At 38.1% G+C, this 23,763-nt stretch overlaps 1 protein-coding gene and 2 long non-coding RNA genes across 6 annotated transcripts in view; 1 reads left to right on the top strand and 2 right to left on the bottom strand.

Moving 5' to 3' along the window:
• Positions 1-2,128, bottom strand: LOC121032610 (uncharacterized). The gene is made up of 2 exons (XR_005791385.1): positions 1,846-2,128; positions 1-542 (listed from the first exon to the last, which is right to left on the bottom strand). It is a non-coding gene; the product is annotated as an uncharacterized LOC121032610 (long non-coding RNA).
• Positions 2,129-2,283: 155 nt separating this feature from the next.
• CUNH18orf63 (chromosome unknown C18orf63 homolog) overlaps positions 2,284-23,763 on the top strand; it is a 28,671-nt gene continuing 7,191 nt past the window's right edge. Inside the window, exons 1-10 of one of the 4 annotated variants that reach the window (XM_040478562.1) lie at positions 2,284-2,391; positions 3,475-3,643; positions 5,664-5,742; positions 7,520-7,576; positions 9,680-9,791; positions 10,351-10,392; positions 12,204-12,280; positions 17,436-17,545; positions 18,363-18,459; positions 19,979-20,032. In XM_040478562.1, coding sequence (XP_040334496.1) covers positions 3,510-3,643; positions 5,664-5,742; positions 7,520-7,576; positions 9,680-9,791; positions 10,351-10,392; positions 12,204-12,280; positions 17,436-17,545; positions 18,363-18,459; positions 19,979-20,032 — 762 coding nt within the window. In that variant the 5' untranslated portion in view covers positions 2,284-2,391; positions 3,475-3,509. Of the gene's footprint in view, positions 2,392-2,977; positions 3,644-5,663; positions 5,743-7,519; positions 7,577-9,679; positions 9,792-10,350; positions 10,393-12,203; positions 12,281-17,435; positions 17,546-18,362; positions 18,460-18,571; positions 20,671-23,763 lie in introns of those variants that run through there. The other 3 variants (XM_040478564.1, XM_040478563.1, XM_040478565.1) reach the window with 3 other exon arrangements.
• Positions 18,336-23,763, bottom strand: part of LOC121032796 (uncharacterized) — a 40,749-nt gene continuing 35,321 nt past the window's right edge. Inside the window, exon 2 of the long non-coding RNA XR_005791484.1 lies at positions 18,336-18,456. This is a non-coding gene — a long non-coding RNA (uncharacterized LOC121032796). The remainder of the gene's footprint in view (positions 18,457-23,763) is intronic.

Here is a 23,763-nt window from a genome sequence, read left to right as displayed (position 1 = left end):
TAAAAGTTTAGGACAAAAAGTTTATTTGTTGGAATGTTTGTTTCAGAAGATTTTATGTTGTTCACTTAATGTTGCAAACTACATTTGTCATAGGGGGCTGATTTTGCTCATCAATCTCATGGTAATTAATTACTTACTATGATCTCCCAGCTGGTTATAAGTAACCAAACAATTAAGTATTGAGCACTTTCTTACTGAGTTAGGAATATACCTAAAAGGACTCCTCTTTGCCAAAGTTTATTTTGCAAATGCAAAATAAGTAATGATTCCAATAGATCAAACATCAATCACGAAACGAAATCTCATCCTTTCACGATAGAACTTCTGGAACCTGTTAAGATGTGAGGTTGAAAAATGGCTCTTTGCTTAATAAAAAATATGCTGGCATTCCACACAGGAGGTTCCTCCTCTTCTCCAGGAACTTATATTGGAGTCTGCCAGGATTCAGTGTAAGGGCTTCTTTTCTTCCTAGACTCTCTCGGTGATCTGGTCTTGTGGCTCTATTTTATTTTATTCCTTTAAGATTAGCTTTTTTTTTAATGCTGATTTTTGAGAGAGAAAGAGACAGGGCGTGAGCAGGGGAGGGGCAGAGAGAGACAGAGACACAGAATCGGAAGCAAGCTCCAGGCTCTGAGCTGTCAACACAGAGCCCGACGCGGGGCTTGGACTCAGGAGCTGTGAGATCATGACCTGAGCCGAATTTGGAGGCTTAACAGACGGAGCCCCCCAGGCGGCCCTCGGGGTTTTAAATACCATCTATTACACACACATCTTTCCCCGGACCTCCCCCTCTTCACTTCTCAAGGTCAACATGTCCAGAACGGAACTCGTGTTGGTCTTCATCCCCAAACTTGCTCCTCCCACGGTCATCCCCCTCTCAGATGATGGCAGCCCTATCCTCCCAAGTCATTAGTACAAAAACCTTGGAGTTAAGCTTGACTCCTCTCTCTCAGACCCCACATCATACCATGTCCAAAATGTATTAGATTTAACTTCAAGTATCTTGGGGCGCCTGGATGGCTCAGTCGGTTACATGTCGGACCCTTGATTCCCACGCAGGTCATGATCTCAGCGTTTGTTGCGCTCAAGCCCCGCATCAGGCCCTGTGCACTGACAGCTTGGATCCTGCCAGCATTCTTTCCCTCTCGGTCCCTGCCCCTCCCCCCGCCGATTCTGTCTCTGTCTCTCCAGATCAACCTAAAAAAACCCAAAAAGAATTAGGTATAACTTCAAGTAGCTTCACAGCCCAATCCAACCTCGTCGGCCCTCTCCTGAACCTAGCACATCCCCTCTCTCTCCCGGATTACTGCCATTGCCTCCTGACCACTCTCCTCCCTGTCCCTGTGTCCCCAGCAGCCCCCTCTGAGCACAGCAGCCCGGTGCGCCTATTACAACACGCACAGCTTGGGCCTGATGCCCTCTGTCCGGCTTCGGCTTCAACCTCTCCGGACCCGCTGCACCCCTGGTCACCCCCTGCCTCAGGCCCTTGCACTCGCTCTCCTCTGCCCCACAACCTTGTCCCCTAACATCCGAGTGGCCACCCACTCCAACCGCCTTCATGTCTTACTCCCGTGTCGCCTTCTCCACGAGGCCTCCTGGCCTCTGTCACCGCCTCTCCCCACACTCCGTCTTCCCGGCCCGCGTTATGTTTCTCCCATGCGCCTAGCACCATCTCCCATCCTCGTATGTTGTTCATTTATCCCATTTCCTGTCCCTCGAGGAACAGGATCTTGTGAGACGCAAGCAACGTGTGAGGTCCACGACGCCACAGAATGCTGTTTGCTTAACGCCCCGTCGCTAACTCCTGGAAAAGCTCCAGGCACACAGCAGGCGCTTAATAAATACCTGTCAAACGGACGGGAGGCACGCCTAAGGCGCCTGCGCCCTGCTGCCTCTCCGCGGCCCGCGGCAGAACGTTCCGGCCAGGGCCGATTCGGCCACCGCGGCCTTGCGGGCGACACAAAAGCCTCGCTTGCCTCTGTGAGGGCCGGGAAAGCGGCCCTCACGGCGTCGGCGCCTGCGGCTCCCCCGCGGCCGCACTTTGCCCACACGGCTGTGCGATTCCTCCGGGGCCGCCGGGCCTCGCGCCTGAGCCCCGCGGACGTCAACCCCGCCCCGTCCCGGACGCCGGGCGGGCGCCGGCGTCAGCAACGTAGGCGGGAAACGCTGGGCGCCCGGGGCACGCCGGGAGCACCCGATAGGTGGGGCGGGCTGCGCACGTGACACGCGGCAGGCCGGGACGCTCGGGGCACGCCGGGAGCGTGTGGTGCGAGGGGCACGCTGGGAGGGCAGAGAGCGGAGCGCGGGAGAGGCGGCTTAGGAGCGCGGGCCCTGAGGCCGGGAGGCGAACGGCCCTCGAAGGCGAACCCGGGCCGACCGGGGGACAAAGGGGTGAGGGAGCCGGGCAGGGAGCGGGGAGGCCACTGCAGGCCCTGCCGTCTCCCCTCCCGCGAGAAGGGAGAAGGCTCGTGCTTCTCCCTCGGGAGGCCGTGGCTTCCACGGGTTTTAAAAACGTGCTCCCGGACGTGGTTCCCCGCCAGGAAGCGATCCGCGGCGGCGGGGGGGGAGGGGGGACCCCGTGCCAGCGCCCGGAGCAGCGCGAGCCGACCGTGTGGGCCAGTGGTGATGGCGGAGCAGGGAGCAGGGAGCAGGGGGGGGGGGGGGCCCGGGCCCGGGGACGGGCCCCAGGTTCCAGTCTTCAGGGCACCTTTTTGACGGGTTAGTCACAGGGTCGGCGCTTACACCCTGGATTTCAGCCGAATGAAGACCTTGGCCATGTTTCCACCGCGGTCCTCTAGCCTCCGGGCCGCACCTTGGCCCGCGGGGGCCCCACAGGCCGCGGGCTGCTCAGACCCCGGCCCCGGAGCCAGGCTTGCTTGCCAGTGGGCTCTGCGAGCCGTCGAGGGCGGGCCCTGGAGCCAGCCTTGGATTCTGTGCCTCCCTCTCTCCCTGCCCCTCACCTGTTCATGCTCTCTCTCTCTCTCTCTCAAATAAATGTTAAAAAAATAGGAACATTAGAGAAATTTATTAAATAAAGACAATGTGATAGAAATAGATCTAGTACCTAGATTAGAGTAGGCATTTAAATAGCTGGTTTTCGTATTATTATATTCAAATTATTTAGGATATAAAACTTCGGGCTTAAAATTCTAGATTATCTTTTTGAAATGATGAAAATTTTCTAATGTGTACTGTGATGGTTGCTTAACAGCAAACATAGTAAAAACCATTGAATTGTATAATATAAATAGGTGAGTTGGAGGTTATTTGCATTACATCTTAATAAAACTTGTACCAAAAAGTTCTAGCAGGTAAAAAATTCTTAAAATGTTAGTGATATTTAAATGCTGAAGTCCGCTAGTTTGTTTTTACTGACTTATTCCAACACAATATCAAATATTCTGTAGTGGGTTGGTAGTAAATCCCTATTGGTAAGAGAATTTATTACCGCTTTATTGTTGTTTATCTTTAAAGGCCTGATAGCTGAGACATTCAGTCAACAGGAAAATATGAATGATTCGAGGCAGCAATCATTGTTCTTCATCACATCTCCAGATTTACACAAACTCTGTGCTGTCAGGATAATACTGAGTAATGGGGTGGCGGATACTGAGATTAGAAGTACGCAAATGAAGATGTGCAGGTAAAAAGTACACTTTATGACTGAGGCTTTCTAAATTTTTTGAGACTTATACGCACTGTTTTAGAAGTATCTCCTTTTGGGGCGCCTGGGTGGCTCAGTCGGTTGGGTGTCCGACTTCAGCTCAGGTCACGATCTCGTGGTCTGCGAGTTCGAGCCCCGCATTGGGTTCTGGGCTGGTGGCTCAGAGCCTGGAGCCTGCTTCCGATTCTGTGTCTCCCTCTCTCTCTGCCCCTCCCCCGTTCATGCTGTGTCTCTCTCTGTCTCAAAAATAAATAAACGTTAAAGTACCACAAAAAAAAAAAAAAAGTATCTCCTTTAAAGCAAACTACTCTTCTACTCAATCTGTGTATATAGTTTTAAATAAAGGAATTCAGTTTTCTTCTGACCAGGTATATCGGATTACATTTGGGGAAGGACTTAAAACACTTGAGATGGGATATCACACTATTGAGTTTTTATATTTGTGACTTCTTGTGTGATGTTTTTAATTTAAATTTTTTACAGACATTGATGAATTAGATCAGACTCCCCAAAACTTGGAGATAGAAATTAATATTTATTGAGTGCCTACTGTTTATGGACACTTTAGGAGATACTGTAAACACTTCAGATGACAGTTTCTCTTAATTTTCGGGTCAGCATAAGATCACTTCTGAAGACTGTTTCTCCAAGAACTGTCTTGAAATATCTGACCCAAGGTAGTCTGAAAAACAGCTTGGTTGAAGCCTAAAGTATGACTCCATGATTGCTGAGGACCCAGCATGTATTAGTCCCTTAAATTGTTTGAGGTGCTCAAAGAAGGACTCTTAGAATACATGACAAGATTACATGTGTAGCTGCCTTTCTTGCAGAGGAGCAAACAGAATATTGCTAGGAGCCAGAAATAAAGAAGACACTCTCGAGTTGTCCTCCCCATTTTGTTCTTAATTACAAAACTTTCCTTCTTCCCTTTGTATATTCTCCCACTCAAGTGCATCCAGGAGCCTGTACCCTTCCTGCTAAGGTGTAATTTGAAACCTATTGAACATTTACCTGCGACTCCTTTTGGAAACAAATAGGTGGAAAACCAGAGATTTTCTGCTGTTTACTCTCAAACCGTGCCCACAGAGTGGGATGTCTTGACTCAGTCCCAGTAGCTGACAAAGAGGCTGGGACAGATTGAGAGGAGACTTCACTATGTCAGACAAAGGCAGGCACTGCAAAAATCAGGTGCTTGCTGCACTTGGTTCTGCACCAGCGTTCTGAGGAGAAACAGGTTGGCCCGTCTTACTTTTTGAGGAAACCCCTCCCCGCTCCCCACACACACACCCATGTCTTTTAAAGTTTGTTTTCCTGATGATGAATTTTGAAATTTTTCATATTTCTGTTTCTAGTCACTTTCATGTTTTATCCACCTTTTCCTTGATCTTTGAAACAAAATTGATGGTAATTTGAATTGTGATGATTGTTGTTATGAGTTCATTTGGCTGTTGAATGCTAAACTGAAACAACCACCTTCTTCATTTTGGCTTGGAAAAAATTTTCTTTTTAAAGGAAAAGCATCCAGTCAATAGTTGCAACGGTGAAGTATTTGATCACTGATAGATGAATCCTTACAGTCTTGTCTCTAATGCCTCCTGATCACCACTTAAAAAAAGGAAAAGAGAAGAAACAGAAGTTAAAAGAGCTGGATTCTTAACAATGTTTAGACATCTTCAAATCTATACTTGGACAGAAATGGAGTTTTAAATGAGGAATCTAAGTTCACAGATAAAAGAGATTGGGAAACTCAGATGCAGGGACATGTTTTCATATTAATATCAATATTTGGAACCTAACATTCTTAAATCTTGGATGAATACCTAAATATTCAAGTTACCATGTTAAGTGTGGGGAGAGATACAGAAGTCTATAACACAGTCCTTCCCTAGAAGAAATGTAAACTTTTGAATAGAACTAAGCAACTTTCTAAATGTTCTGATAAAGTGAAACCAGACAGTGGGCAAATCCACTTTACAATTAATACATTTCATCTCCACAGGCAATTGCTGTTTTTGCACCAAGATATTCTTACATCACCTGTGCCTGGAATATTAAACCAAATTTGGGTAGTGATGGCGGTTAGTATTTTAAAATTTTATGAAGTGTTATTACTAATTATTGGGAGCAATATTGATAAGAGAGTTAATTATAGCTCAAATTGAATGTGGTTTATGAAGCCAAATTACCTGTATTATAGTTTGAGTGAATCAATTATAGACTTTAACTTTGATATACCTGATATTTAAAATTCATTTCCATGGTTCTAATTTAATATTTTTTTCTGTCATAAATACTAAGATAAAGACTATGAATGAGTAAAATAATATAGCATAAGTTTTTAAAAATAGCATGGGCTTAATATTTTTCTTATATTTTTTTTCCTTAGAATTCCATTAAAGTAAAGGAAGAAGTTTCCCATTCCAACATATGTCCAATTGTTTTTAAAGGACTTAGATCAACAGTGTTTTTAATTTGGAAACTATTTAAAATTTTTTTTTTACACTTAATAAAATTAGAATGAATTTTCCCAGTGCTGTATGTTACTGGGAATGATAATGAAATGCCAAAAATCTTTATAAAAATTATATTATTCTGTGATTTTTGTCAAAAATCTTTGAGAAAAGATCCTCTTACTCTCAGATTTCATTTCCTCAGAATCCAGTGAAATGAACATTTATTAATATTAATAAGCTATCAATAAACTTCTAGTTCCTTTATTTTTTCTTCTATGTTATATGGTTATATATTCATCTTATCTTTTCATTCTTGATATCATTTTTAAGAAGGATAAGCTGTTCGTAGACAAGTAAACACTAATAACTCTTATTTGTGTTCTTTTCTGCCTGAAAATCTTTATGGAACAAGGAGGACATTGTTTCAGAGTTCTCATAAATTCAAATATCCTAATCTTGGCAAGAATACTAAGAGGAAAGCAGGCATATAAAAATATGTTTTGCTTTCTTACAAAGATATTACGTAATTTTTTTTATATTTAAAGTAGAAAATGGAATTATTACACATACAATTTTAAACTTGCCATCCATTTCCCCCTGAACAGCCTCTCCTGGATGTTATTCTGTTTCATGGTTGAGGCTGTGAAATATTTTATTGTATTGGTGTATAATAATTTAGTTAATATTTTCTAATGCACGTCTGAATTTCTAGTTGTACTACTATAGTGCTTCAGAAAGCATCATTGAAATTATATCATTTTTATTGGTCTGGAAGTTTCTATGGGTTAAATTCCTAGAAGAGGGATTGCAGTGCATTTTATACTATATATATTTATACATTTTATAATATAATCTAGATAATGCTAAATTACTCTCTGAAAAGCTTGTGCTGGATGGCATTTTCATAAAGAGTATATTGAGAGAACCTGTATTTCCATATCCTCATAAACACTAGATATTAGCAGCCTTTACATATCTGCCGATCTGTTAAAAATAGTGTCTTCTTTGAATTTCTGTGTCTTTCATTGGTTAGTTAAAGCACTTTGGCCTTTTGAACTTTCTCTTGATCTTACAGTTGTGTCCATTTTCTTTATTCATGCCTAGAAATTTACTGTGTGTTAAGAGAGATGTTAAATATTATAGAAATGTATTAGCCTTTTCCTTTTCTAGGTTTGTATCACTCCCAAAAAGGCTTTCTTAACTTTGAGAATGTACCTACAGATTCTGTTTTAGGGAGAGAACGATTATCACTTGCTTCTCCAACACATAGGAACTGTTAGGATGATGGCCTGATGATGTGTCCTCTGCTGTATAATGTTTAAATTCTTTTTGTATTTCTTTCTTTAATAGTATATTTAAGTAATTTTTATAAATGTGGATTTTTGTTGTTTTGTTGTTGTAGATACCATTTTATAAAGCTGGAAAACTTAATGCCTATATTGAAAAACACGGAGCTAAAGTAAGTTCTTAAGAGAATAATAATTCCAAATACTATTTATAATGATTTTGTATTCAACTTCTTTTTGTCATCAAACAAAACTTAAACTATCTTTCTCATAAGTTATTGCCATGCATGTGAAAGAACCTGCCTTTTTGGCTTTTGAAGTTTGTGTCGAATTTTTATTATTTCTTCCATAAATTCTTGATAAAATTCATCAATCAAATTATCAGGGTCGGGCATTTTCCTTGTGGGAAGGTTTTTAACTATAATTTCAATATCATTAATAGATAATAGAACTATTCAAGTTATCTAATTCAAGGAATGTGTTCATTTCCTCTAACTTGTCACTTGTACTGACATAAAGTTGCTTCTAATACTCCCTTAATTTCCTTTGCTGTAGAATCTGTAGTGATGTTACCTCTCTCATCCTGATACTGTAACATGTGTCTTTTTTTCCCCCCTCCCTAATCAGTCTTCCTAGAGGCTTAGCAAGCTTATTGATTGCAAAAAACAAGCTTTTGGTTTTGTAGATTTTCTCAGTTGTTTTGCTGTTTTGTATGTCATTGATATTCATTTTGGTCTTCATTATTTGTTTTCTTATGCTTATTTTGGGTTTAGTTTACTCTTCATGTTTTAGTTGCTTCAGGTGGAAGCTGAGGTCATTGATTTGAGAACATTCTTTTCTAATATAGAGACATTTAGTGCTACAGATTTTCTGTAAAATATATGTTTTGTTTTTATTTTTTCTCTAATTCTCCTTTGATTTCTTCTTTGAACTATGGGTTAGAAATGTGTTATGTAGTTTCCATATATTTGGGGATTTTCCAAGGCTACTTCTATTATTGTTTTCTAATTTAATTGTTGTTAGAGAGCGTGTTTTGTATAACTTGAACCTTTTTTTAATTTATTGAGGCTTATTTTATGGCCCCAAATATGGTCTTTCTCTGGGTTCATGTTTGAGTTTAATGTTGCAAGTTGGCCTCATCCTGCTGCTTGAAGTCCTATTGATAGTATTCTTAATTAAAATATCTGTGAAACAAATTGAACAGATTTGGTCTTCTTCCTTGCCAGCAAATTAGTTTTACTTATATTCTGGGAAAATTCACCAGACCAAAAGGTCACAAAAATGAGGGGTGAATAATCTTTGGGAGACAATTCTCCTTGGCATGTCTTGCTAAGAGAAGCAATGGCAGCATCTTCTTCTAGGCTATATTTGCAAGGATATTTGTATAGAAAACAACCTTGGTTCTTTCCTCAGCCCTGGGTATTTCCCTTACATGCACGTGCTAATCTGTACTTAGCTGATGACTCAAGACGGACTCTGCTGATCTCAGAGTTTGCTCTCTGTTCAGTTCTCTCCCTCTAATGCTTTGCCCTCAACACCAGCTCACTTGGCTTCTTGGACTCTCAGCTGGCTCCTCAATGAAGGGAACCCATGGCTCTTCCAGGGTTCTCCTTCCCTGCACCACAGCCTAGAAACCCTCCTTAATCAATACAGAGGAGGTAATTGTAGGTTTCCCGTCTCTTAAGGATTGCTCGTCTTTATTGCTAGATGTCCAGTGTCTTGTGAACCATTGTTTCATATAACTTGCCCAGTTTTTTAGTTATTCTAGGGGGAGGATAAATCTGAGCCTATTACTTCTTACTACTCAGAAGTAAAAGTCGTGATTTTTCAAAATTCTCTACAAGTAGAGACAGGGTGCTGGTTTCATGTGTGCCTATGTAAGTATTTAATTGTTTTCTGATGTTGAATTAAAGTGAACAACAAGGAAAATTATTATAGTATCGTTCTGGGCTGGTTTCCTCTGTGCAAAGCAACATACAAAGTAAAGTGTAAGGTCCTGCCTAGCACAGGAGTTCAAAAGTTCAGGTTTATTGGGCCAGGATAAGGAGGGAGAATTTGGGCATTGTAGCATGATAGTCTTCCTGGTTTCAAAGCAAATATGTTTTAACACTTCTTTAACTTTAGAACAAGGTAGGATTACCTATAGTGATGACTATAACTCATATCCCAAATAACCCAATTTGTTTGGTGGTGATCTAAACAAACATTTTCTTTGAGTTTACAGGGGCATGCCAATTGCTGTGAATTTGCCCATGTTTTTTCTTTAATATGTTTAGGTGGAGGCTCCACAGAGAGTAATCCCTGTAATTCTTCAAAACTGCCTTTCATACTCACTCATGGCTAGGCTTGCTCCAGCCTGGAATAAAACTGGCCATCTCTTGGTGCAAGGTGACTTTATCTCTTTCAGTCATCAGGGGTTTCTGAACTAGATTATTTCTATTATGGGTATCTATTTTAAATTTCAAGATATATCATTTTGAGGGAATAGTTTTTAAAGTTTCACCCCAACTAAGCCTTCTTAGGCAAGTCCACAACAATATAAATGTCCTCTCCTTACTTAGGATGGTATCCAGAGGCCTACTGATGTTTTTTCAAATAATTTTTAAAAATTATATAATACTTGATGTTTGGAAAGGAATAACTATAAGTTATGGAAAATTATGATAAAATGAACACAAATTACCAACATTGTTGGAATCAAAAGGCTCTTCTGGATTTTGTGTTGAGGTCTGTCCATTTTCTAAGTATTTTATGCCAGGAAATAAATATTAGAAAGAAGAATTTCTGAACTTGGATACTTTTTGAGTGATTGTATTTTTTTCCGAACTGTCTTCGGATATTCCTTTGTGTAAAACTGCATTTTAAAATATTTTGCTTAGCTTTGATAATTTATCAAGCATGATTTATAAGTTATAATAATAAAGCATGTCCTATGAATTTTTTTAAGGACGAGAATTTCTTTCTCAGATGGGAAAGCAAAGTGCTGTTGGTAAGTAAAAATGTAGAAGTCAATAGATAAAACATTAATATGGTCAACAGTTGTTAAATAAAACAATGTTACCGATTGTTGGGTTTACAATCAATGATTAGGTTATGTCATAATTGAATCAGTTGTTAATATAATCACAATTTACCCAGGACATCACCTCTGGGTCAAAATATATGTTCTTACCTATAAGAGAAAAAGTTAACTTCTCTTAATTGGAATAAAATCTATATTTTTAATTTCTCTACTTAGTTAAAATTATGACCCTGAAGGAATTTAATTCTACAGGCATTTGTAATGTATAGTTTCCAGAATCATATAATTAAAAATTGTTACTATCGTTGTAAGTAAAAGATTTATTGCTTATGAGAACACAATTCTTCTCCTTAAAAGAGTAAAGAAAGATTGTCTAAAGAGACAAAGATGATCTGAAATACACAGTTTACAGTACAGTGTAATGTGTTATTGATAAGCATGGCTGTTTGGCAGGTAGACCTGTTCCTAAACAGTAGTCTAGAGAGAGCAGAGAGGTGGAAATCCTAAATCCAAGGAGACATTGATCAATCATGGTAGCTTTCATCACAATTTGTTCATTGCCTTAAATCCTGAGCTAGCACCTCTAATCCAAAACTATTCGCTTTGAGTTAACTTTCAGGCTGAAGCCTATTTGCCTTCCTTCCACTGGTTTTGTTTTTAAGTTGGACAGTGGCAGTCACTGTGCTCTAGCTCTGGACAAATGGGTTCATTACAGAAATTCAGTTTCATCCCCACTGTCAAGAGACTATAGCTGCCAGAGATTAAAGAGAAAAGTTTAGGAGAACAAAATCCCTCACTCTTGTATTACAGTTTTTCTTTTAGTTTTACCAAATGTAATATTCTACAGCAAAACTGACAAATTGTTAAGTGTATATAGCTCATCGGATTTTCACAGACTACACATCCTCATAACCAGTTCTCAGATCAAGAAACAGAACATAACCAGTTCCCTGGAAATCCCCTCATGCTTTCATCCAGGTACTACCCCTTCCCAAGATAACCACTCTCTGACTTCCATAAGTAATTTTAATTATAGAAAGCAAGGTAGAAGCTTTGGGTCTCCATGAAATCTGTATTTTATCTGCTGGTATATTGATAAGCATTTTTAGGAAAAGACTATGAAGTCAGGAGCTCGGCATGGTACCTCTCCTGATTTAAGAAGACAGTGTCCATTTTTCACATATAATATATAATAATAGACATGAGGCTTGTAAAAGGTATTTATTGAATTTTTCACTCAACTGTAGGATGACTCGCTGTTTTATTGTAACCCTGCCCTATGACCCCTCAACACATACATGCCCATATATCAGTGTTGTTTCAGGCCTCTGTCTCATCTGCAGACTCTCAAATATTATATGGTGATTTTTAAAAATTTTACCACGTGAGGAAAAAATACATATTCTTTTTTTTTTTTTAATTTTTTTTTTAATTTTTTTTTAACGTTTTATTTATTTTTGAGACAGAGACAGAGCATGAACGGGGGAGGGGCAGAGAGAGAGGGAGACACAGAATCGGAAGCAGGCTCCAGGCTCTGAGCCATCAGCCCAGAGCCCGACGCGGGGCTCGAACCCACGGACCGCGAGATCGTGACCTGGCTGAAGTCGGCCGCTTAACCGACTGAGCCACCCAGGCGCCCCGAAAAAATACATATTCTTAACTGAGTTTCTAACGTGGATAAATTAAGTTAAAGTCCTTTCTTTCATTACTAAAATAGTTAACTTGATAAAATGGGGTAATAGTTCCATAAAATTCACAGTTAAATATTTTATTTTCAGTATTAGACATCAATGTAACTGAAACTCAAGTTTGTCTAAGTATAGAAGCTTACACAATCAGACTGCCACCACCTGAGGTACCACATATTTTGATTTCTATAATTTACTAGATTTATTATATACTTAATGTACTATTATTATTACCAACATGCTAGTAGATTTTAGTTTTTAATAAGAAGAGTGATAAGAGCTTTTTATTATCAATATCCATAGTATTATATGCTTAATGTATTGATATTGTTCTAAGTCTTTTACTCAAAACAACATACTGTCAGCTTAACACAGATTTAATCATATTTTCTTGTTCAAAAAATCTCTTTAGATGACTTTCAAGACAACCCTCCCTTGCCTCAGCATTCACTACTTGCCTCTGTTTTCACCTCCAAATATTAAAAGCACTGTTTCAGTTCATACTAAATATCATATCCCCTCATTAGCATTCTAGTAGCATTTTTTTTTTGCATCTATTTTCTTATAATGGTTTTTGCCTTCCTAGTAGAAGGATATGTCTTTTGTTTTACTAATTCTCATAACACCCAACATAGACACTTACAAATTAATAGTAGCTCAATAAATATTATTTTCTTTCTTCTGTTTCAGTGGTTCTCGGTAGAGGGGGGGTAGAGAAGGAAATGAATGATTTTGCTCCCCAGGAGATATTTGGTAATGTCTGGAGAAAAATTTGATTATGACATAGGGGGAAGGTTGTGTTGCTACTGGCGTTTAGTGGTTTGAGGTCAGGGATGCTGCTAAAAAATCCTATAGTGTGTGGGATATCACTATAACTCCACCCTAACAAAGAGTTATCCAGCCCAAAGTGTCAGTAGTGTCCAAGTTGAGACAGATGACTCCTCCTTTGCTTAGAGTGACCCTCTGATTAGTTATAGATCATACTCATATTTTAAGAGCCAGCTCCAATGCTACTCCATTCATATTTCTTTAATTTTTTGATTACCTGTTATATTGAGGCACTAGGCAAGTCAAAAGTAAATAAGATCTAGTTTCTGGCCCTTAAGAATTGTGTAAGCAAATAGGGAAACTGACCTGCATAAAAATAAATGGAATGGGCAGCATGACATGAATATCTTGTACTGAGAGGAAACGTCCCAAAGCTTGGAGCCATGGTGACCTTCCAGCCTCTTTTAAACCTTCATGCTATTATGCAGCATACTCACATACTTATTTGTGTGTTTATTATAATTATACTCATTTTTCATATTGCCAATTTACTTTATAATAAGCTTCTTAAGGACTAATATCATGCTTTACTGCCCTTTGAATTTTCTATAGATTATACTTGTGTTTTATATACCCGAGTTTCGAATCAATTAGAGATTGACAAAGAAGAATAAGACATATAGAAATCAGAATACCACCTTTATTATTAGGATGAGAATATAATTTATGGTCCAAAATGGATACTTTTGAGAGTGAAAGGGGCACTAACCTAATGGAATACTGGCCTAACCTGTATGAACTGGAGTCTGTTAAAAGTAAAATCAGATCAGTTAAAGTTGTATTTATTGTATTTATTGCATTTATTGCACATAAAAGAATAATTTGTGAACCAGGAGTCTTCAAGCCAACAGTGGAATGAAGCTCAGAAGGGTGTTGTGACAGGACAGCTTATATAATGAAAATGTGGAAAATATTTTATCTTTATAATGATTGGTTATAGTAATGGAGTTTTCAAAATGACAGGTAACTGGTTAAACGTTATTATCTTACTCTGTTTTGGAAAACAATTTAAGTTTTATGATTTTTAGAGTATTTACAAGAAATAATTGAAATTAAATTTCACTTGTTATACAGTGAGCTAAATTAGGTTTTACTTGCATGGCTTAACTGGTTTTGTCTGCTTAAGGAATTTTCAAGTTTGGTCTCCATTTTATTTAATTCATATATGGTCACACTGTTTATTATTGAAAAAAAAAAACAGTTGTTAAAGAATGTAGCCTATCTGAACCCTAGAATTAAGTAGATTCCCCACCTACATATGAGAGTAGTGGAAACCCAGAGCTCCCTTGGGAGATCAGGCACCAACCCCAATATGACAGAATGCAGTACACTACTCTTTGCCAGCAGGCCAGCTCCCAAGAGGAGGAAGAAGGAATTGTCCCAATTTTATCAACCAGGTAAGTCACCCCATGGAATGAATGAAAGGGCAGGGAGATATCAGGAATATGTGTTAGAGCTTTCTCAACATGGAAGCAAACACCAGAAATGGGGAAGATGTACTTCTGTCTTCTACTCAACATTATGTATTCAACACACACTTGTTCTATTGATTCCCTAAATTATAACTGACCATTAGCTCCTCTAAATCTCACTGTACCTAAATTTTTGATATGGCATTTTTCACATTCCTTTATAAAAATTGGTTTCATACATGTCTGTGTTCCTAGTAAGTTGTAATCCCTTTGAGAGTGTTGGTTTTGCCTTATTTGTCTTTGTTCCCCATGTAGACTAAAAGATAATTACATTGAATTTTCCTTTCATCAAAATCTAGTATTGGTTATAGGTCAGGTGAGGGGAATAAAAGTGAGGAGGAGGATGTTTATCATCTCACCCCTTTCTAGTTTATTTTCTATACTTTCATTCCCCTTACGGAAGCGAATTGGGACAGAGGTTAAGTAACTTGCTCTGGGTCATGAAGGGTAGTAAGAAAGAGATTCAGGATTTACAGTTTTTCCTTTGACTCTGTTCATTCTTCTACACTGCATCATACTTCCTTCACCTAGCCTTAGGTTTCTTGACTCAGATTTGTACGTCCAATAGAGCCTGACAGGAGTGGATACTTAAAATGTATTGAAAAAAAATACAACAATTAAATAACCATGTTTGACAATATAGTATCAAACTAAGTGTCATAGGAACTACATGACTTTAGAGTTCAGAGAAAAAGGAGATGTTTGAGGGAATTCATATCTGAAACCTTTGGAACTTAGACAGTGTTTTCTACCCTTTCCTTCTTGAAATCATCTGAAATTTGATTTCCCTGAAATTGCTTTATCCAGAATTTCGTACCATTCATTCGTGGTTCTTCTTTCTCTTATCACACTTTAAGTGTTACTATTTCCTAGGGTTCCATTTTCAGCATGCCTGTCTTTTCCTTAGCAGGTTCAACTAGTTCAGTGGTGAGCTGGTGCACTGGTACCTCCCTAATACTCTCGTATAGTTGCAGCTTGCCCTCTCAGAAACTGTCACAGGAGTGTACTCATGATGTGCAGTCTTGGTTATAATTGTCACCCTCCCTCGCCTCAACTGTGTTCTTCCTTTGTACTTATTCTTGGTTACTGGCATCAACAGCCAATAAGTTACCCAGCTACAGACTTCAGAGTTATCCTTGGCTCTTGCTTCCTGTATCCAGTCAGCCATTAAAGCCTCCCTTGATCTCTGAAATCTCTTCCTCTCTCTCCATTTCCATTGCTCTAATTTAGGTCCTCTTGTTTGCCCAAACTATTAAAATTGGTCTCCATATTGGCCTTTTTTCTAGCCTTTCCTCTTATTTACTCTCTAATTCTTCACAGTGTCGGCAGAGTTCTCTTCCTAAAACAGACAGCCACAACCTAAATATCTCTAGTATCTCAACATTGCTTAGAGAAAATAAAGTCCAAATTCTTTAGATTGGTGTTATAAGGAAGAAGTGATATTTACCGAGTACTTTCTTGTTAGTGAAGGTCTGTTCACATAAGGACATGTTATAAATATTTGTTAAGTAAATACATATAAGAGGGTAAATGTCTTTGGGGGGGTGTGTATGGTGAACACTTGGGTAGTTTTCCAGTCTTCAGAAAGATCTGTGTTGAGAAAATCCAATATAGACCTTAAGTGCTGGTACCGTGGAGATCTCTGCAGCAATTTTCTTGGGTCTCTGAATAGTGTTGAGATAGGCAGAAGAATATAAACTCAAGCTAATGTAAGTGGGTGTATATGAGAACCCATAAACTGTGAACATTTGGACATATCTATCCTCTCTGGGTTCAGTTTTAGGTTCTGTTTTCCCTCAAATAATCTACTTATTCACCTGTAGTCAGTCTTTCCTGATGTTCATAGCCATCCCATACTGACCATCCTTTCTTTTGTCACAGATTGGACAACTCATCTCTTAAGCACAGTATGTTACAGTGCAAGATTTATCTCCAGTGCACAGGACAATATTCATTCTTAGTGTCTTTGCTCTCTTACCTCACAACATAACCAGTACATCTTATCTTCCTGTTTCTACATTCATGTTTTCCTGCTCTGCCCTGTTCCCTCATTTCCATTAGTCTTAATAAATGCTGTCAGAATTCAGAGAAGGATCAATCACTGAACATAGAGGAGATGGGTCTAGCTCTAGGCCTATAAGGCTTTTACTGGTAGAATTCAGATAAATCAGAGTAAGGGCAATGCTTTCAGCAAGTGTATTGTTATGACCTGTCTAGGCAACAACAAAAAAATTGGCCTGTTTAGTTGAAGTTTAGTGAAAAGCAGTAGAGAATGAAGTTAGGCCATTATTTTCCAAAAGCTGTATGATGATATGTTAAAAAGGGGATGAGGGATTATGAAATTATGAGCCATTCTCTCTGACTCTAATACAGTGTCCTCTTAGGAGGACATTAATACTTTATTCTTCACTTCAACGAAGTCCCTCCTTATCTTTGACTCACTGTATTAAAATGTCCCAGAGGGTGAGGAAATGTAAATGAAGAATTCTTGGCAAACTATAAGCTTAAATACCCTGCAGATAGGGCACCTGAGGACCAGAGGAAAAGCATTCAAGATAAAGGATACAGAAGGAGAGTTGAGTATTGGCTCTCCCTCCCAAAGACCAAATAGAGGAACAACTCTCTGACTCATTCTCCAGTTAAAAAAATTTTTTAAAGTAAAGAAAAAATTAGTAAAGGTGCTATTCTGATAAAATGTTAAATACCTTCCTTTAGAAAGAATTCAACTTCCTATAAACTAACATCATCAAAACATTGAAAACCACTTGAAATAAGTACAAGATAGGCATTGGGGTTGGAAAGTGAGAGAAAGCATAAAATACGTGATATGTTGTATAGAGAGAAGCAGGGTGAACTGATTGCATTATGTGAGGTGCCATGCACCTCCAATGTAACCAAGCCTTTAACACGACTTTGTAATTGACTGTGTGCACTTGTGTGTGAGATATGTGTTTTTTAATGTTCCTTTTGTTTCACAAAATCTTTTGAGGACTAATGCATTAAATCTTATTTCTATTAAAAGCTAAGAGAATTTGATATTTCTCAGAGTGTTATAAAGGATTTTGATACTAACAAGAATGCCATCATTGAAGGACATTCAATTTTAAGCAACTGGTGCTACGTTTTGCCAAGGTGAGATTTCAATTTGTAGCATCTGGGGTGGGTCCAAGGTGTAGTGGTTCTCTCTCATTTTGCTTCGACATCAATGTGTACGAAAGTATAAAGGAATTTTTGAAACTGACTTGTAACTTGAAAAGTGTTGTCATACTTACAGAAGTCATCAATTTCCTTTATCAAATTAGTAAAATAATTTTATTATACACTTAAATTTTTGTTAAATATAATTTTTACAAAAGTAAAATTTCTAGATAGCTCATGAAATTACAACTATTATAATATCAGTAAAACCTTATAAACTTTACGTATAATTAACAATTCATTATCATTTGACATGAGCTGTTTTTTAAGATTGTACCATCTGTAGGGGAAAATGGCTTATTATTTATATAAATAGGACTATTGGGATGAAATTTTAACCTGCTTAGGAAAAAGAACTTTAATTAACTAAGAGAATATGTATGATAATTTAATCATCAAAGCAGGGAAGAGGTAGATAGGGAACACAGGTTTGACTCTGATTCATTCAACTCTTAATAGACTTTTCCCTAATGTCTAACAGTTATAGGCATACTTCTGTGCGGCAACATTTTATTAGTCATTATTTTGTGTTTATAACTGGCATGTTGTTTGTATCAATTCAATTTCACTTTTTCCTAACAATTCTGGTTGTTGAGATTTACTACAGTGTGTGTTAGGAACTAGGAGCAAATGATTAGTTTTTACTTATGTAAAGAGAGTTGCTAAATCTTTTTGAATACTTCCTAAATTAAGTTACATAGTTAAATAAAATGATATCCAAGAATATTTTATCAACTCTTATTTTTCATAGTATGAAAAGGGGACAAATAATAAGTATTCTTCACACCATACCCCCTGACTGTCCTTTTCATTCATATGAAGATTTCCAGATGCACTGGGATGACCTGGTAAGGAATAGAAACGTATATTATGTTAGAAGCTATTTGATTTTGCTTCTTATGATTTAACCCAAGTTTAGCTTTCTCTTGAGAGAATTTCAGCTTGGTTTTTAATTTTCAGTATGGCTATAAACTTCCAGAAGATTGTGGAAATATTAAAATATACTGCAGCATCTACTTCAAAATGATAGGAGAAAGGATCTTCACATATCCTTTACACATCATGTATAACAGAAGCCCCCTGCCAGCCTCATGGTCCAGTCTTGCTTCTGGCCCTGATGTACATCATCCTTTTCAATCTTCTCTGCATCTAAATGAAACTGCTTTCCCCTCTAACTTCTTTTTCTTCTGCTTGAGTGTTTCTTGTTTTCCTTAGTTTTTTAAAATTAAGGATGAGCTTAATAATGATATTTTTTCTCTTAAACGCCATTGCAACATTTTAGGCAACAAAAGGAACTTCAGAGTGCCTAGAAAAATGTTTACATGATTGCTAGTAGACAGTAAATAATCCTAGAAACTAACCCTAGAATTCTCCTTAGTCAGGGGCTCCCTCCAGTGGCATTTTGGATATTACTGAAAGGGTGAAATTAAAAGCATTTGTCTTTTAACAGAGATTTTTCTTTTTGGAAGATTATTTCATCTCACAGGCAAAATTTAGAGGATCTCACTTGCACTTAATGCAACTGAATGATTTAAGAAAATGTATTTCTTAACATTATTTTAAATTTAATAATAATTACATGTGTTCAGGTGAAACTCTTCAATTGTAATTGATACTGATGTCACATTCCTGTCTCTGTATTCCGACCTGCTAGAGTTTCAGACTGGAAGAAGGAAGAGCCATAATGTTCTCTTTCTGCATTCTACACTTCCTAACCCAAATCTTAATGTAAAATTGAGGCTGACAGAGATAAACTGCTCCCTTTCATTAGATGCAAAGACATTGTTCCAAGTCCTCAGAATATTTTTCATTAGAAAAGTAACCACTTTTCTCAAAGATCTGCTTTTGGAGCTTGAATACAATCTGTATGTGTTGTTTCTCTGTACCGAATTTTTACAGCATTTGGAGATGCAACCTGTTTATTGTTTATTATAAATACTTATTTTTGTAATCTATAAAGGTCATAGTGTCTTTGTTATAAATCATTTTTGGAATATCTTAGTCTGCCAGCTCTGTAATAAGGACACAGTAAGCAGTCTGGAGTGTTAAAATAGAAGGAATCAAGATCCCTGTGATAAAACATACTTTTAGCTTTGGAAAATATGAAATAAATGTATAAAATAGGATTTAGTTATGTGTGCCTTTTAACAGTTACTATTGTAATTACTTTTTAATTCCATAGAAATTGCTTTCTCTTAAGCACAAAAACTGTTCTATTATTCGTTAACATTGTTCAGATACCCTCTCAGCTGCATCAGAAGTCAGCCTATACAGTTCTTTCCAAGAGTAGATTTGGAAGGTGTGTTGCAAAGTTTCCTTTCAGATTTAAAATCTAAACTGCCTCGTATATGTGGCTTTCCCATAAAGATGACAACGAAACCATGCTACTACACACAAGAACTAATGAAGCCTCATGTACAGGTAAGAGATTTCATATCCTACTGAGTTTTCCAGGACTTAGTATGCACCTGTCTTACTTGGATCTCTTGCTCTCTCTGAGGGACTACCTAGCCCATTGTGCTAGAATTCTTTTCTCTCAGGTCAGTGTTTTCCTAATGCTATTTGATGTGATTGTACTTGATCATTTGTCACTGACATTTATTGTTATTACTGTATTTAACATAGCAATATAGTAATAGTTGCTTACTGGTCTATTCTAATTTAGCATGAACTCCTGGAGGACAAATATCATATTCATTTTCTTATACCAAGTACCTGGTACAAAATAGATGTTCATTAAAAGTTTTTTTTTTTCAATAAATAAATGATCTTATAGTATAGTTTGGAAACATTCACCTCATAAAAATCCAAGTTTACTTTGAATTGCCACTTCATTTGAGTCTGGTTGATGAAAAAAGCCTTTGTATAATTCTGTTTACAGAAATCGAATTAATTCAATAACGTTTTCATTGTGAGAGGATACGGGAAGTGAAATCTTGTGAAGAAGTACCAGCGATTAAGTAATACTGATGAAGAAAGTATTCTGGGCTATCTTTACACTCACCAGAATATGATTTCTTTGTCAACAGATAACAAAATTGAAAGGGAAGTTTTTGAGAAACAAATAGAAGGAAACTTAATTTAAAAAATTTCAACAATGATCTTTCTTATAAATGATAATTGTGTTTTCATAAAAGGGAAAGAAGAAAGTTTGAACAATTTGAGTAGTCTGAATTGTAATATGAATTATATGAATATTTGTATTGTCTGCTTAATCTCTTTTCTTGGTTCACTGTGTCCTCTGTTTATTGTAGTTTCCACTGCTCCAATGATTTCAGGTTTCACATGACATTGACTTGCTGTGGCTCATGGCATTTTTTCAGTTTTTGTTTCTATTGTCATTCTCTTATAATCCTCAACTAAAATTTGCCAGCGCTAGTATCTGATAGTCCCCATTTATCTTTTCAGACCAGGCTGCACTTTCTGTCCCTGGTGAGCATGGGGATTTGGTATCCTTGAGTCAGGGACACCTCATGTAAATGGTGTAAAAACATGGCAGCCCATTTAGATATCAGGGCCAATAGACAAGGCCATTTTCGAAGAAAAGAATGCGAGTGAATAAATTCCAATTGACATCCTTATGATAATGAATCTTAAGTTTTGCCCAGACATAACATTTTTAGAAGTTTAGTTGCTGGCCAAGTCCGTATCTGTGGAATTAAGAAGAAAATACGTCATTACATAATGCGTTTTTATTGGATATATTTATTGAATACTTAATTATTTCCAGTCCATGTCTGTTTTAGAAATAGTGAATCTGGACAGTATACTTGTTCAAATTTGCTTTTTCAATGTAAAACAACACTTAATTGGAAACCCTGGTCTTTATATTCCTCTTGACAGTAAGACTTTATCATTCTCAGTTTTATTGAGTGCCTTCTGTGTGCCAGCTGCTTTTATGTGTATTATTTCATCTTAATCACAAAAACACAGTCTTGGAATAAAGAATTGTTTTCCAAGTTTTGCAGAAGAACCTGAAGCTCAGAGCATCCAAGTAATTTAACCAAAGCCACACAGTTAAATACATTGCAGAATTAGAACTGAAACCCCAGAGGCAGATTCTTAGTCACAAAACCGGGAAAAGTTTACATCTGTGGTTAAGAGCTCTGGCTCTAGGAACCCTTACTATGTGCATAAGCTTAGGCAAGTTATTTGATCTCCTTGTGCCTCAGTTGCCTTGTAAAACAAGGCATGGTAGTGGTGGTGATAATAACATTTGTTGCAAATTGGGCTCTCTAGGAAGCTGACTCTGGAGTCTAGTGCATGTGATGTCTACTGGGGCTGAACCTGGAACACTTGCAAAAAGTGAGGATGGAAGAACATGGGGTCAAGGGAGAAGTCAAAAGCACAGCAGGTAGCAGGTAGCCTTGGCCAAGCTTCCGAGGAACTCTAAGGCTAAACAGCTCATCATGGTGGTTTTTTATCATCCAAATAGCCAGACCTTTGTGCCCCCTCCTCCATCTGCCATTGGATTTGCACCACATGGGGATATAGGCATGTCCTAAGATGAAGTAGGTTGGCCCATGCAGGGGCCAACTCCCAGGAGCGGGGGCAGCAGCCCTTCTGTGAAGGGGATCTGAGCAACATGTCACCATGTCCTTCACGGTACTTTGCGGTATTTTGTTTTTTGCTTTAGGATCAGATAATACTTAGAACTGTTCCTTGTACTCAGTGAGCTCTCAGTAAATGTTAGTTCCTGTTATTGCTACACCACATGTTAGCTCTAAGATTCGGGTAGTCTAAAATGCGGAAGTTTAAAAAATAGAAAATAGCCGTACCTAGGTGGCTCAGTCCCCATGTCGGTTAAGTGTCCGACTTTGGCTTAGGTCATGATCTCACAGTGTATAGGTTTAGGCCCTGCCTTGGACTCTGCTGACAGCTCAGAGCCTGGAGCCTGCTTTTGATTCTGTGTCTCCCTCTCTCCCTGCCCCTCCCCACATCCGCAACTTTGTGTCTCTGTCTCTCAAAAATGAATAAACATTAAAATTTTTTTTAATTTTTTTTAATGTTTATTTATTTTTGAGAGAGAGAGAGAGAGAGAGAGTGAGTATGAGCGGGGGAGGGGTAGAGAGACAGGGAGACACAGAATCGGAAGCAGGCTCCAGGCTCTGAGCTGTCAGCACAGAGCCTGACAATGGGGCTCGAACCCACGAACTGTGAGATCATGACCTGAGCTGAAGTCGGACACTCAACCGACTGAGCCACCCAGGCGCCCCTAAAAAATTTTTTTGAATTAAAAAATAAATTGATCAGACTATTTGATAAAACTCAGCTGACTTTTTAAAACATTAAATTAACAGGAGTGCTTTACCAGACTAGATTTTTTTAATAAACTGATTGAAATTCTCAAAGATAGGTAAAAGAAATTACTATAACAAACTCTCATATGTCTAGCATCTAGCTCTTCTTTGATATATTTTTGGGTGGGGAGTAAACTGGAGTATTATTTTAAAAGAAACCCAAGATGTGGGACTTCTGGATGACTCAGTCAGCTAAGCATCCGACTTCAGCTCAGGTCATGATCTCACAGTTTGTGGGTTCAAGCTCTGCATCAGGCTCCATGCTGATGGAGTGGAGACTACTTGGGACTCTCTCCCCCTCCCCAACTCACACTTTCTCTCTCTCTCTCTCTGTCTCTCTCTCTCTCTCTCTATCTCTCAAAATAAATAAATAAACTTAAAAAAAAAAAAGAAACCCAACATGTGATGTTGTTTCATCTGTGAAGACTTTAGTATGCATTTCTATCTGACAGGAGCTTTTAAAAAATTATCCAATAATTCTTTAGCATCGTGTAGTATCAGCACATATTACAATTCCCTATTAATCTCAAAGATTAATTTTAGAGGTTTTGTTTAAATCATAATCCAATCAAGGTCCACGTAATTTCATTTGGTTGTTGTCTCTTAAGTCTCTTTTATTCTATAATATTCCAACCCCCTTCCCCACTTTCCTTTTATTTATGTCAGTTATTTGCTGGAAGAACTGGACCATTTGCCCTGGAGAATGTACCATATTCTGGAACTGACTGTTGCTTTCTTAGGTCATGTCATTTGAAGTTAACATATTCTTCTAAACCTCATATTTCCTACAAGCCTGTGGTTAGATCTAAGCTTAACTGAATTCTGGTTCAACTTTTTTTTTTAATTTTTTTT

Source organism: Herpailurus yagouaroundi, unplaced genomic scaffold (genome assembly GCF_014898765.1).
Source record: "Herpailurus yagouaroundi ecotype Mexico unplaced genomic scaffold, PumYag 142, whole genome shotgun sequence".
NCBI lineage: Eukaryota > Metazoa > Chordata > Mammalia > Carnivora > Felidae > Herpailurus > Herpailurus yagouaroundi.
The sequence above is the reverse complement of the archived record's forward strand: the minus strand, read 5'-3'. Positions and strand labels throughout refer to the sequence as shown.